Source organism: Spermophilus citellus, assembly GCF_964194105.1.
Source record: "Spermophilus citellus genome assembly, chromosome: 2".
Lineage (NCBI taxonomy): Eukaryota > Metazoa > Chordata > Mammalia > Rodentia > Sciuridae > Spermophilus > Spermophilus citellus.
This window is the reverse complement of record NC_138183.1, coordinates 11,185,674-11,199,879: the sequence shown is the minus strand read 5'-3', so window position 1 is coordinate 11,199,879 and position 14,206 is coordinate 11,185,674. Positions and strand designations below refer to the sequence as shown.

The 14,206-nt window shown below is 34.3% G+C and overlaps 1 protein-coding gene across 9 annotated transcripts in view; it reads right to left on the bottom strand.

Annotated features, from left to right (window-relative positions):
* The window catches only part of DENND1A (DENN domain containing 1A), a 521,188-nt gene that overhangs the window by 461,542 nt on the left and 45,440 nt on the right, over window positions 1-14,206 (bottom strand). For 5 of the 9 annotated variants that reach the window (XM_081282503.1, XM_081282505.1, XM_081282501.1 and 2 more), the window contains exon 2: window positions 12,476-12,546. The exons of 2 other annotated variants lie outside the window; for them this stretch is intronic. In XM_081282503.1, the coding sequence (XP_081138629.1) occupies window positions 12,476-12,546 (71 nt within the window). Of the gene's footprint in view, window positions 1-12,475; window positions 12,547-14,206 lie in introns of those variants that run through there. 2 more of the 9 variants (XM_081282507.1, XM_081282506.1) reach the window with 2 other exon arrangements.

Below are 14,206 nucleotides of genomic sequence, written 5' to 3'. Positions count from 1 at the left end.
TACTCAATCTCCATTCAGCAAACACAAGAGAAACTAGCCAGTGTGTTCCAGGGTCCTCCAGGGATTATGAACTTTTTAAAAGCCTAAACTGGACTTGCTGGGGCTGCTGAAGGCAAAAACAAAACTTAGCAAAGCTTCCCAAAGGTCCTAGTACTTAAGTGCCTTAGGACTGGTCCCAATGCCCTACTTCTACCAAGTGTGCAGAATCAGACAGTCCACCACAAGAGAAGGTGGCACTTCCTCAATTCAGGGTGCTGATGATTCTGTTCTAGTTTAAAGGATCAAAACAATTTCAACTTAATCCATTTGTATTCCCAGCTATTCAGGAAGCCAAGGCAGAATTGTAAATTCAAGGCCAATCTGGCAACTTATTGAGATCCTGTCTCAAAATAAAATAAAAAGGGGCTGGGGCTGTGGTTCATTGGTAAGTGCTTGCCTAGCATGCGCAAGGCCCTGGATTCAATCCTCAGTATCTTTTTTTTTTTTTTTTTTTAAAGAAAGAGGAGAGAGAGGAGAGAGAGAGAGAGAGAGAGAGAGAGAGAGAGAGAGAGAGAGAAAATTTTTTAATATTTATTTTTTTTTAGTTCTCGGAGGACACAAGATCTTTGTTGGTATGTGGTGCTGAGGATCGAACCCGGGCCGCACGCATGCCAGGCGAGCGCTACCGCTTGAGCCACATCCCCAGCCCAATCCTCGGTATCTTTAAAAAAAAACAAAACAAAAAAAACCAGGGCCTGGGATTGTAACTCAGTGGTAGCACACTTGTCTTGCATGCGTGAAGCACTGGGTTCAATCCTCAGCACCACATAAAAATAAATAAATAAATAAATACATACATACATACATACATAAGATATTTGAAAAAGAAAATATTAAAAAAAACAACTAAATGAAACTCTTTTTTTCTTTAAAAGACTAGAGCTATTGTGACATGTTCTCTGATTATTTTTAAGTATTTTTTTTCTGACTTAATTCTCATAATACTATGAGATATTATTATCATTATCATCTTCCCCATTTTACTGTTTAGGGAACTAAAAGAAATTAAGTAATTTTCCAAAAATCACACAGACTATGTCCTAAGAGAGCTGGAATTTGAACCTACACAATCTCACTCCAGACACCACACTGTCAATTAGATTTTACTAATTACATTGGGGCTGGGCTGTTTTTAAGGGGATAGATTTCTATTAACAAAAATATTTATTAGGGGGCTGGGATTGTGGCTCAGCGGTAGAGCACTTGCCTAGCACGGGTGAGACCCGGGTTCGATCCTCAGCACCACATAAAAATAAAGGCATTGTGTTGTGTCCATCTACACCTAAAAAATAAATATTAAAAAAAAATATTTAGTAGGAAAAGAAAATAAATTTTCTACTTAGCTGATTTTCTACTTCATTTAGGGTTGTGATGAAAATACATTACTTTTCATTTCAGTCTGTAGAAAATCTTTCCCAAATACCTTCGTTGTGTTTTATTTTCATGATAAGTATAAGCCAATAACTAATGGAAATTTTCTTTGATGTTCAAGAAGCAATTCCATCATTCTGAGTATCAGTGATCATTACTGTTGAGGAACGAAAATTGGACTAAATATATACTAACTATAGACCATATTCCAGAAATGGGCTATTTTAATAAATCTTTGATACTAGCTTATTCTCTTGGCATCTGGATCTTCTCACAAATAGACAATTTAAATAAAAACTCTAGTTACTGAGGACTGATCACAGAGTTCTTATTAAAATGTAACTGTGACACATAAGTGCAAGAAAAAATATACAGATTGATCATTTAAATTATTCATGTGCCAGAAGTATGTTTTTCTGAGAACAATTCAGAATTAATCCTACATTTCCTGAAAAAAAAAAAAAAAAAAAAACTGGTCAATTCAGACAGCTTTCTTTTCATCAAGTTTTCATATCTTTCATGTAATCATTACTATTATTCTAATATTTGAACCTTTTCAAAAAGGAATTTCAATAAATTCTATCTGATTTACTCTCTTAATGACATCACAATTATGAAGTTTTACTGTTTTGTTTTTGTTTGGAGCATAAATAATGCTTTTAACTTGAGGATGATCTTAAATTAAGTCACCACAAGAATGCTTTGTTTGTGCCAGTTCCTGTGTTAGACATTTTAATACATATTATCTCTAATTTACAAAATAACCTACCAAGTAGATATAAGTCCCATTTACACAATGGACAAACTAAAATTCAGTTTAAATAACTTTCCTAAAGTCAAACAATTAGTGAGTGGCTGAAGAAATCTGAACTTAAGTCTGTCTGATTTCCAAGCCTACAGATTTGTCTGTCATTGCATCGTTTTTATTACAAATTATCCCTGAAGTCACTTAATGACATTGTTATAATCTAGATGCAATTAATCTGCATTTATTTTCTCTTCAAATACAGTTTCATGATAGCAGAAATGTCTAATGCCTAAGAACACATTAAAGGTTAAAAAAAAATTCTCTTTAAATCGAGCAACTTATTAAAGTCTCCTGCTGGGCAAAGCAAGCTCATGGTGATATCTTTCTTTTTCTAATGAAAGCCTTCAAGCAGACTGCATGTTTTCAATGTAACACAAAGAAGGAAATACAAAATGTGTTACGAAATAATACCAAAAGAAGTTCAAAAGCTAAAATACAACTTCCTAAAGGTTTTTATTTTTTTTAAGTCTTCTAAGCATTTAAAACATGAGGCCTAGTTCCTATATTATAAAGCTAACACTCCATTCTCTACAGTCCAGTGCTGTGATAAACCTAAAAATGAATGTTCAAAGAATAGGTAATTAAAGAATTAAATGCATGATAATAAGTCATTAAGACTCCTGGGAAATCAGTTTTATATGACAGTTTTCAAGGAAGTTGAAGATCTACATTTTTAAGCATTGAAACTTAATCATTTGAGCTGAAAATCTTTCCAAACTAGATTATATATCTCACTGCCTTTTTGGAAAGAATATTTTGAATATAACATTTTTTTGATAGCTTCAAAAGGCATCTCTTAGCTGCCCAGCATCCATTCATTCTCCCTTTGTCTGGGAACAGCACCAGATTTTCCTCTGAGAAACTACTAGCCTGCCCCATTCTCTGGCCATTGAATCCAGGAGGAAATGACTCCCTCACTCTCCCCAGACACCTCAGAATTTGGTTCACAGATGTGCACATAACTCAGACAGGACCTATTAGAATCAGTACTTGGACCTATAAGTAGACACTCTTTTGTCATTTGGGTAGTTAAAATGACAGAATATAAGTTTGATTTGTTAGTAGCTATCTTTACCACTGTAATGGAAGCACTTGCCCAGAAATGAACTCAACACAGAATACAGAGAACCCAGAGCTAAAGGCAAATCTGTGAAAACATGATTAGAAAACCTCGATCTGGCAAAACCGAAAACCAGTTTTACCACTGCACTTTTCAATATAGAGAACCAAAAAATTCTCTTTTATACTCAAGTCAGATTTGTAATGAAAAAATCCTGATCAATATCATGACTTAATGTCACCAACAAGATCAGCAACTATGCAGAGCAGTATAATACTGAAAAATCCTTGAGGCACAGGCTAAAGACTTTCTCATGAATAAAGGATTTCAGTTTTAACGCATGGACTCAGATACCTACTTAAGCTAGTTACTTCTACTTCCTATTTTTTAGCTATGTTAAATTGATAACATTTGCTGAATAACAGAGTTCTATGAGATACACGCTCTTGCCTTAAAGAAAAATAACTTAAAATAACAACCCCCATTTATAAAGAATTCTTCATGTCTCATGCACTGTGCTTTTCTATTTAATCATGAAGTAGTGAGTGACCCCTCTTTACAGCTGAGAAAATTTGACTCTGAGATTGGCATTTGGAGGGAATTTATTTTAACAAACTTTAAAAGCACACACATAGCAATCCATTTAAAAAATTCAACACACTCACTGTTTGCATAGATTTTAAAGCTTAAATCAATAAATTTCTGGTCCACCTAGAAGGCCAAAGGCCTAATAATGTGAATCACAAATATAGTAAGAAGAGCCACTGTCGTGAATAAACCAAGAATTCTAAGACTCCCCTATAATTTGTACCAAAATTGTACACTTTAGGAGCAAAAAAAACAGCTTCAAAAAAAAGTTAAGCATTAATTAATACACAGCTCAATTTCTGTTACTTCCTAAGAACAGCAATTCAAACTCATTCAATATAACCAATTTGGAGCAGCAACATAGTAAATAAAAAGCACAAGCTTCAAACAATGATACACAATTAATGTAAAATTCTCCATAAAGAAAGGCAAATGGAGACAGGTGCTGTTGTGCACACCTGTAATCCCAACAACTCGGGAGGCTGAGGCAGGAGTATTGCAGGTTCCAAGTCAGTCTCAGCAATTTAGCAAAGCCCTAAGCAACTAAATGAGACTCTGTCCTCTGTCTCAAAATAAAAAAAAATAAAAAGAGCTGGGAAGTGGCTCAGTGGTAATGCGCATCTGGGTTCAATTCCCAGTACAAAAAAAAAAAAAAAAAACAGGCAAATTGAGAAAGGCACAAAATGTTCTGTTTCTTCAGTTCAGTAGCAGGTACATGCATTTTCATTTGTTCTTTAAACTCCATACAAACATACATACTATGTAATTTGTGCAATAGTTTTGTAAGTTTTTTAAAAGAATATACACAGAATAGAATTTAAATCCCAACTCCATCGATTAAACATCCCCTTATCTCTAAGCTTTATTTTCAGTACCTGAGCTGAGTTGAAGCTCAGTGGCAGAGTGCTATATATAGCATGCCAGAGGCCCTGGGTATGATCTCCAGCACCAAAAAAAGTAAATAAATAAATTATTCAATACTTGTGGGCCTATTATTTGCCAGGTACTCTTCTGCATGCGTACTGAAATATTCAGGTGTAAACAAAACAATTTCTACCCTCATGGAGCCCTATTTTTATACGTATGTAATTAGAATAATATTTTTTACTTAAGTAGTGGGCAAAAGTTTTATTATAATGAGTTCTCACTAGGCTCACCTCTAGTTTAAAGAAATAATCATTATTATGAGAATCTTGAGAAAATGAGACAGGCACATGTTAATTCTCAAAGCTACACCTCACATTTTAAAATCAGTTTTAAAAGTTCAGTGGGATGAAGTTTCATGCCTATATGCCAAACAAGACTTTTTCTAACTAGCCTGTCAAGTACTTGGGAAGAATTACAAAAATGGCTTAATATGTCTTTTGAGTGAATGACAATTTGTTCCAACTATGCTACTAAGAATCAAGATCCATTTCACTGGAAAATTCAAGATAAGTAAAAAGAAAAACTAAAAGTAGTTTCATCAGAAAACTGTAAGAACACTTGTTTAGCTCATTTATAAAGCCATCTCTCCACTGATTTTCTATACGAGCCTGTTTTCTCTTCCCCAAAATTAACATTATTTTTCTAACCACTACACATATAGGTAATATCAGCCAGTAATTTTATGGAAGATGTCATAAGACTAAAATTAAAATGCTGGTTCTAAAACTTAGAGGTTTCCAACCTAGATAAGGTAGCCTTTCTGAGCCTCAGTTTCCTCAAACCTAAGACCCATTTTATTGAATTATCCAAAGTTGAAAAAGATAATATCAAGAAAAGTGACTGAGACATACTAAGGACTCAATAAGTAAGCTCTTTCATTACTACTGTTCAAGCTTGTTGTGACTCACTATCCTTAATATTATTGAAAAAGAAAATGATGATAAATTTAGTTGGTATCTCTCAAGAATATTTAAATATGTAATAAAACTTAACTCTCTGAAAAAAAAAAAAACCTTCACTCTCAAAAGAGTTTTGCATGTGTGAGCGCATGCATGGGCGCGCGCACAAACATACACACACACACCCCATACAACTTCAAAACAGACAGCATCGTTTAAGTTCATTTTTGTAAATGTCTAGTAATAGTGAATATCCTCTGTAACCATAAATTCAAGCAAAGTTCCTCAACCACAATTACAGTTTTCTAAAATGAAAGCTAAAATTCAAACTAACTGAGGCATATTCTCAACCATTAAGAGAGACTTTAAGCAAAGTTTTTTTCTTAAGGCTAACACTCAGGTAAATGAACAACTCAGCTACCAAAACACGGAGGCTTATGCATTGCTTTCACAAAATCCTCACAAGTTTCTCAACTTGATTAGCCCCTTCTTTTTAAAAAGTGGTCACTGGACTAATGCATTAAAAATGCTGTAAAGGGAGTGGACACAGATGGAAGCTGGTCTACTGAGCAGCCCTGAAGAACCTGATGCTGCCACTCTCCCAATGCTAACTTAGCGTCTGCCAGGAAGAGTGCCCATAGCAGGCTCAGAGATGCCAGCTACAATGAGCAACGGGTGTTGGAAATGCATTCCTGAGTTTCTGCATAGCCAGCAACATCTAATCATGGAAGCTTACAAGCTGATCTCTCTTGCAAGAGCACCCTCTTCTGAGACGTTTGGACACACAGGCTGAATTCAGCCTTGGCAGCTTTCCAGGGTGAGGTGATCCCCTTGGTTTTCTGGAATCCTTAAGTAAAGGTGAGTTCTTAAGCAAATACACCAGCTTCAGTACAAAAATAAAATGTGGCAAAAAGACAGAATAAAAAATTAAGAACGAAGTAAATCAAAAATCTCAAAATGGGGCTGGGGACATAGCTCAGTCGGTAGAGTGCTTGCCTCAACCCCCAGCACCACCCAAAAAAAAAAAAAAAGGTGGGGAGCTGGGGTTGTGGCTCAGTGGTAGAGCGCTCGCCTAGCATGCATGAGGCACTGGGTTCAATCCTCAGCACCACATAAATGGCAAGTGTTATACACGAAGAAGTTCACTGGTACCATTTATGACAGAATCCTGGACGCAATCTAAAGACATAATCACACGTAAATATAGCATATACATTTGATACAACAATTCATAGTAACTAAATGATTTTTACAAAGCTATATTAATAATTTTAGGGTAAGCTAAAGACTAACTGAGGGAAGGAAAAAACACACAGCAATAATCCAGAAAAAATGATATATATTTTTTCTAAACATAATATTCACACATACACAAAAGAAGACTGCAAACTGGGCACGTTGGCACATGCCTGTAATCCTAGCAGCTCAGGAGCTGAGGCAAAGAAGAAGACTACAAGGAAATAAATACACCAAAACATTAACAGCAGGTATTACTGAGTGATAATTTCTCTCTTTATAATTTTTCAAAATTTTTAAAATTTGATACATACTCAAGAACTAATCACTAAACAAGCTACTAAAAATTTGAGGAATAGAAAACAATACACTAGCATAAGCTGCCAATATGTATTAAATACCCTAAGAAAAAATTTAGTATATATATTCTTAATTGCAATGGGAACATAACATACCACAATATGAAAACAAAGTAAAAGAATAAAACTCCCACAGAAGTTTTCTGCTTTCTAACTTACCTTCTCACAGAGGGATTTAATGCCTTTAGGGAGATGCAAACAAATTTCAAAGAGAAGATTATGCCCAGACAGTAGTACTGTACAAGGTAAGGTTTATATCTAAGTTTGCTCAGATACTTTGGTACACATCAGAGATTCAGATTCAAGAAACAATATAGGCAGATTCTTCACAATCATCTAAAATGGCAAAAATAATACATTAAATAATATAGGAAAAAGGCAAACATAACAGTCTTGGTGGTGCATGCTTGTAATCCCAGTGACTCAGGAGGCTGAGGCAGGAGGATTCCAAGTTCAAGGCCAGCCTTATCGACTAAGGAAGAGCCTATCTCAAAATCAAAAAGGACTGGGGATGTAGCTCAGCAGTATAGGATCCCTGGGTTCAATTCCAGGTAATAAAAAAAAAAAAAAAAAAAAAGTTAGTAAACACAAGAAGGTTATAGAAGTAGACAAAGGTGTCTAAAAATCAAATATTCAGTGACAGCTTAGTCAGTGGTAATAGCAACTAGGAAATTTTCCAATTTCCAAAGAAAACAAGCAGTATCATAAGTTTGTCTATATAGCCAAATTTTATTCATACAATCTTTGGAAGGTGTTAGGGGATCTTCCTATAATTTCGAAGACAGACCACATGTCTTTTCCATGGGAATCATGAGACATTTATCATAAAACAGAACCTGTGCGGGACAGTTTCATGTTTTCACTAGTGTACACATTAAAAATAATCAATGAAAAAAATAGCTATCTTTAAAGTTTAGTAATATCTTTCACCAGCCTTTCTCACATGTCATCTTTTTAATTTTAGATAATTTTGTAGATGTGATTTGATGTACTTAATTACTCTGTTAACTATATTTTAAGTAGAAGCATAGCATACCTTAGTAATTAGGGTTTATTTAATTTCCAATTTTTACAAATCATGGATGAGGAAAGAAATTTGGAGTTTAACTTTTCCAGATATTAATCACATAACAGAAAACTAAAATCCTTGGTAAGACCTAAATGTGAAAGGCAAAACTATTAAATCTCTTAGAAGAAAATATCTTTATATTGGGAGCACAGGGAAAATATTAATTGTACTATATTAAAACCAAAATGTTTTGATCAAATATTCTAAAAACAGTAAAAACAAACCCTAGACTGGAAGAGGATATCTGTAACACATATAATTATATAATTAATATCCATATTATGCAATTTCTTATAAATCAAAGAGAAAAAAAGTAAAAAAAATAAAGTTTTAAAAAGAAACTTGAACAGGTCACTTTATAAAAGAAGATAGAGGGCTGGGGATATAGCTCAGTTGGTAGAGTGCTTGCCTTTCATGCACAAAGCCCTAGGTTCAAATCCCAGCACCACAAAAAAAAAAAAAAAGGAGAAGGTAGATATCCAAGATATCAATAAGCATATGAAAAGGTACTCAATCTCTTTAGTCATCAGGAAAATATGAATAAAAACAACAGGGAGATACTATTATACAACCATCAAGGTAGCAAAAATCAAATTGAACCATACCAAGGGCTGACAAAGTAGTAGAACAATAAGAATTATTAAGCACTGAAGACAGACTAGCACAATCAGTTTTGAATATCAGTTTAGCATGATCCAGTAATCAAGTATTATATATTCTACAGAAATGCCTGCTTACATGCGCCAGAATTTATGTGTAAGAAAGATCACAGCAGCCATTGCTTGGAATAGCCATGTTCCCAACAATATAATGAATAATTTATGATATAATTTTATACTGTATTTACATACTGATGAAAAAATAAATGAATGCTGTTACATACAACAGAGAGGACCCTTACAAACATAATCAAGTAAAAACAGCAGCAAAACTATATACTGAGGAATTTTTTTTCTATAAAATTCAGAAATAGGTTTGATTATACTTTTTAGGGAGGTAAACTGATATAATGAAACTATTAAGAAAAACAAAGGAGGATTGGGGTTGTGGCTCAGCGGTAGAGTGCTTGCCTCACATGTTCAAGACCCTGGGTTCAATCCTTAGCACCACATAAAAATAAATAAGTGAAATAAAGGTATTGTGTCCAACTACAACTAAAAAATAATAAATATTTTTAAAAAAGAAAGAAAAACAAACGAATGGTTACCAGAAAAGTCCAGATAGTGGTAACCTCTGAGAAGGGGAGTGAGGAACATCTAGGGTGCTGGCCAAGCCCACCTCTAACATTTATAAGTCCTAGAAAGGGTACAAAGGGAGACCCACAGACCACATGTCTAATAATTTAAAAGTTACACAAGCTTACAAACTATTAAATAAGTTCTACCCTATCATGATAAATATACATTAATAACTTAAGGCCACAGTAAGCATTTGTGGATTCCCTAGGGGTCCACAAAGAAATGTGGTGGTGCCAGGAGCATGCCACAGCTCACTGCCATTGTCCCCTTCTATATCCACCGCAGAAGGGACTTTGCACACAAGTGCAATCACCCCCACTGACAAATCTAAAGGTTTGCCCCATATTCTACTCCCCACCAACAGCAACCATTAGGCCTTGGAGTAAATATACCAGCAGCTCAGTCCATCCTCAGGGGGACAGACCCCAGAGGAGAGATTTGTACAGGTTCTGAAAGACAGCTCTGAACCATTCGGGCAAGAAATTCTGAAATCTTAGATACTCAAAGCAGGGTCCAGGATGAAAGAGTTCAGGCTCCAATTGAGCAAGTCCCATACAGAGGATCAGGTACTCCTTGTATCAGAAGATAAGTGCCCAACTAGGGCCCCCTAAAGCAATGGCCCCCTAAACAACAGGGCCAGGTCAAGGGTCCCTCCTGTCAGGATATGTATCTCCACAGAACCATGCAACGTTCTAACTTCTAACCCAGATAGTGGTAACATGGCCACTTACTTCATACTTGTTCTATTTTGTTTTGTTGTTTGTGATGCTGGGGATCAAACTCAAGGCCTTGCACATGTGAGGCAGGTACTCTACCACTGAGCTAACCCCTGACCCATGAACTATTCTTTTAAGTTTTTCTTTCAAAATACATTGTTAAAATCCTAAAGTTTAACCCAGAAAAGAGTTGCATATTAAAAAAAAAAAAGAGAGAAATTAGATGGCTAGGCTAAGGGGGTAGGATAAAGACTTTGTTTTATTCATTCTTTCATCTCATTTGTACCTTTCAAAATTTGTTTATATCCAAAAAAGTCGTGGCTCAGTGATAGCACGCTTTCTTGCCTGGCACATGTGGGGCACTGGGTTGAATCCTCAGAATCACATAAAAATAAATAAATAAAATAAAGGTATTGTGTCCATCTATAACTAAAAGAATATTTTTTAAAAATTAATTTTTACTTTATATGCAAACAGAGATATGAAAAATTGTGGATTATGTGTGTAATAAGAATTGTAATGCAAAAAAAGTACATGTATAAAGGCATGAATTGGCATAAACATACTTTATATACAAAGATATGAAAAATTGTGCTCTATATGTATAATAGTGTACACATTAAATGTGTAATAAGAATTGTAATGCATTCCACTGTTGTGTATTTAAAAAGATAGAATCAATTTAAAAAATTAAAAATAATAATTAAAAAATTAATTTGAATTTTCACAGGGAAATCCTAGAATATTGAAAGAAGAAAACATTAGCAACTATAGAAATAAAACCTTTTATCTTTGAATTTATCTGTCAAATCATAGCCATCATGGAATAACTACTCTGTGAAGTTAGCTCATGCAGGAGTTGTTGCATGTGAACACGTACCTGATAACACAGTACTTCCCTTCTAAACCCAATGAACAGTAAGACACAAGTTAATAGGGATGTTTTACCTTCTGAGAATCAGAAATTTGTAATATGCTTCACAGCCTTCCTAAAATAACCCAGAAGACAGAATATAGTTTTTCAAATTTTCTATGAAAGAAAATTCTTTCATTTTAATATTAATATCACTGCAAGTAACAGGAATAGACACATATGCTATATTCGCTGACCCCAAGAGGTAACTTAGCAAAGAGAACTTGAAACAAAAATCTTGGCCATTCCACATAGTAGCTACACAAACTCAGTAAGTTATTTTACCTGAGATTCTATTTTCTCACAGTAATGATGAGAATGTCACTCAACTAACATTAAAGGTTGTAGTGTAAGGTTAACAATACAGATATCAAGCAAGTAAAGCAAAACAACAGGGACTCAATTAAAGACAGCTAAGTTTATTATTACAATCTAATTAAAATAATGAAATAGAAAATATGCCCAAAGTTGTAAAGCCAATTAAGGATATAACTACCATTAGAATCCTGATTACTGCAAATTTCCAATCTATGGTAAATTCATTCTCCCTAAGCACCAAATAATAAATGAGAGTGTTTGTGTGTATGAACCCAAAGCCCCTAACATTTGTCAAAATGCATCTCTCTCTCAGGAATCAAGAAAAAGAATACTAGATGGTAAAGTTACTTTTCTCACTAACCAAAAAAATTTTAGATCAAGAAGAGATATACACAGCCTGTTCAAGATTCCCTAACCTTATATAAGACCCTATTGTCCAGGATACATATCCAAATTAGACCAAAAGCTAAAACAGAGAAGGTGTTTCCTTCAAATAATCTCCAAACTTCTTTTTTACCATCAGCATTTGCTAAACTAAGTTCACTTTGCGTATCTCCTTTCAGTTTAATGGCAGAGAGTTCTCTATTATATTATACTCCATAATCTAATTCTAAGCCTTGCTCATTAGCAAGGTGACAACATTTCACATTAAATAGTTGACTTCCAGGCAACTGTGACAGATGCAAATGAAGATTCAATGATTACAATGAGTAATGCCATACTTTAAGCCTGCTATCGCAGTGACTCCAATTCAGCATATTCACTGTGCTTTTATTCTCCATTCTTCCTAGGATAATGTGGGCATGAGAAAAAAGGGAAAGGCACTTACATAGACTTAAAGACAAATAACAGTTTATTCACATATTGTTCCATGTGCATGGCTACCTCATACAATAATGAAACACATCATATCATAATTGAACATGCAAAGTACCTGAAAGAGTGCCACCTGTCCGAGGATAGGCTACTTCCACATACACTTCAAATGTGGTCTCTGGGTTTTGTCTATAAAAGAAACAGATTGTGATTACTGACAAGAACTGAAGTGGCATGAGGCAAAACCTATGGGCTTAAAATCATTAGCATGCAACTAAATAGCCAATGAACTTTCTACAAACTACTCAACTTCTGCACCACAACCTTCCTAATCTACAAAATAAAAATCAGCTAACTAGAATTACCATAAAACTTTTGGAAAATAGCAAAAATTGTCTAGGCATAATGTCTGGCAAATAAAAAGTTAGCCATTACCATTATTTGACAGATGTCATATTTCCAACTTCCATAGCTGGATCTCCAAATCCATAAGTAGAATTTTGAAGAAACCCAGTAAAAAAATAGCTCATTCTGCTTTATTCCAAAATGTAACACTCATATGATAAAATAAACATGCTGTTTATAGCTTTTAAAGACTGAAACAAGATAATCAATGCCCTACCTTATTAGACATTGTGAAAACAGGATGCTAATCTAAATTAAAGATACTGTTTCCACATAGTGACTTTCACTTGTACTGGCAATGGCAAGTGTATAAAAGTTCATTATTATTTTTTTACCTTTTATGTAATATTTTCATACTAAGTATTTATTTAAAAGATCACAGCACTGGGGCTGAAGTGGTAGCTTAGCAGTAGAACACTTGCCTAGCACGTGCAAGGCATGGGTTAAACCCTCAGCACCAAATAAAAGTAAAAATAAAGGTATTGTGTCCAACTACAACTAAAAAAATATTTTAAAAAAGATCACAGCACTAATAGATTTAAGAGTTTAATAATTCTGGATGATAAAGAATATTATCATTATATTATCTTCGTATTTTCCCTTTAATATCAAAACTACAATAAAAAGATTACTTTTAAGTTGAATGAAAATCACTTACCAGAAGAAAATAGTCTTTCAAATGTCTATAACTAAATTCTATTTTAAACCTGACAACAAAAGTCAGATAAGAAAAACTGAGTTGCCAGTAGTGTCTAAGGGTTAATTTAAATCACAGAAATACTTTGAATTTTTCCCAGTAAAGTCTAAAACTTTTCAAAATAATTACATCATTTATCTCATTTCATCTTCATCATAACCCTATGAGGAAGGTGTGTCGGCCATGACTTTCAATATGCAGGTGAGGAACCTGAGACAAAGAGAGTCTAAGTAACTGGTCTGTAGACCCACAGCTAATTAGAAACACAGCCAGCACCAGAACTCAGCTCCCAGCCCTCAAATTTCATGTTTCACTGACTAAGTGAACTCTCATCCTCCACCCTTTCACATCTCTTGCAGCCCATAGCATTTTACAATTCTAAATGGCAGCAACTTTTTCTTTCTTAGTAATATACAAAATAATAGGTCATCTTATAGGTAATCGTGTCTTAAAGTCAATAAAATATGATAATATTTCCTCTAATTCCTTAGAAATAGAAAGCAAAATGTGTTTTGTGAATCAAGAAGCTACTTATTTATCCTGTGGAGGATCATCATATTTTCACTGGAAAGAAACATGGACTTTTTGCTTTAAACATGTGCCTAGAGGATAAAAAGAAATGACTGCTCTGAAATGCAAGGCACTTAAACACAACTTCTCAAATATAATATTTTTTAAATGAGACACTAAATCAGAATCTTACTTTTAAAAAAATAGAAGAAGGCCTTAAAAAAAAAAAAAAAAGTC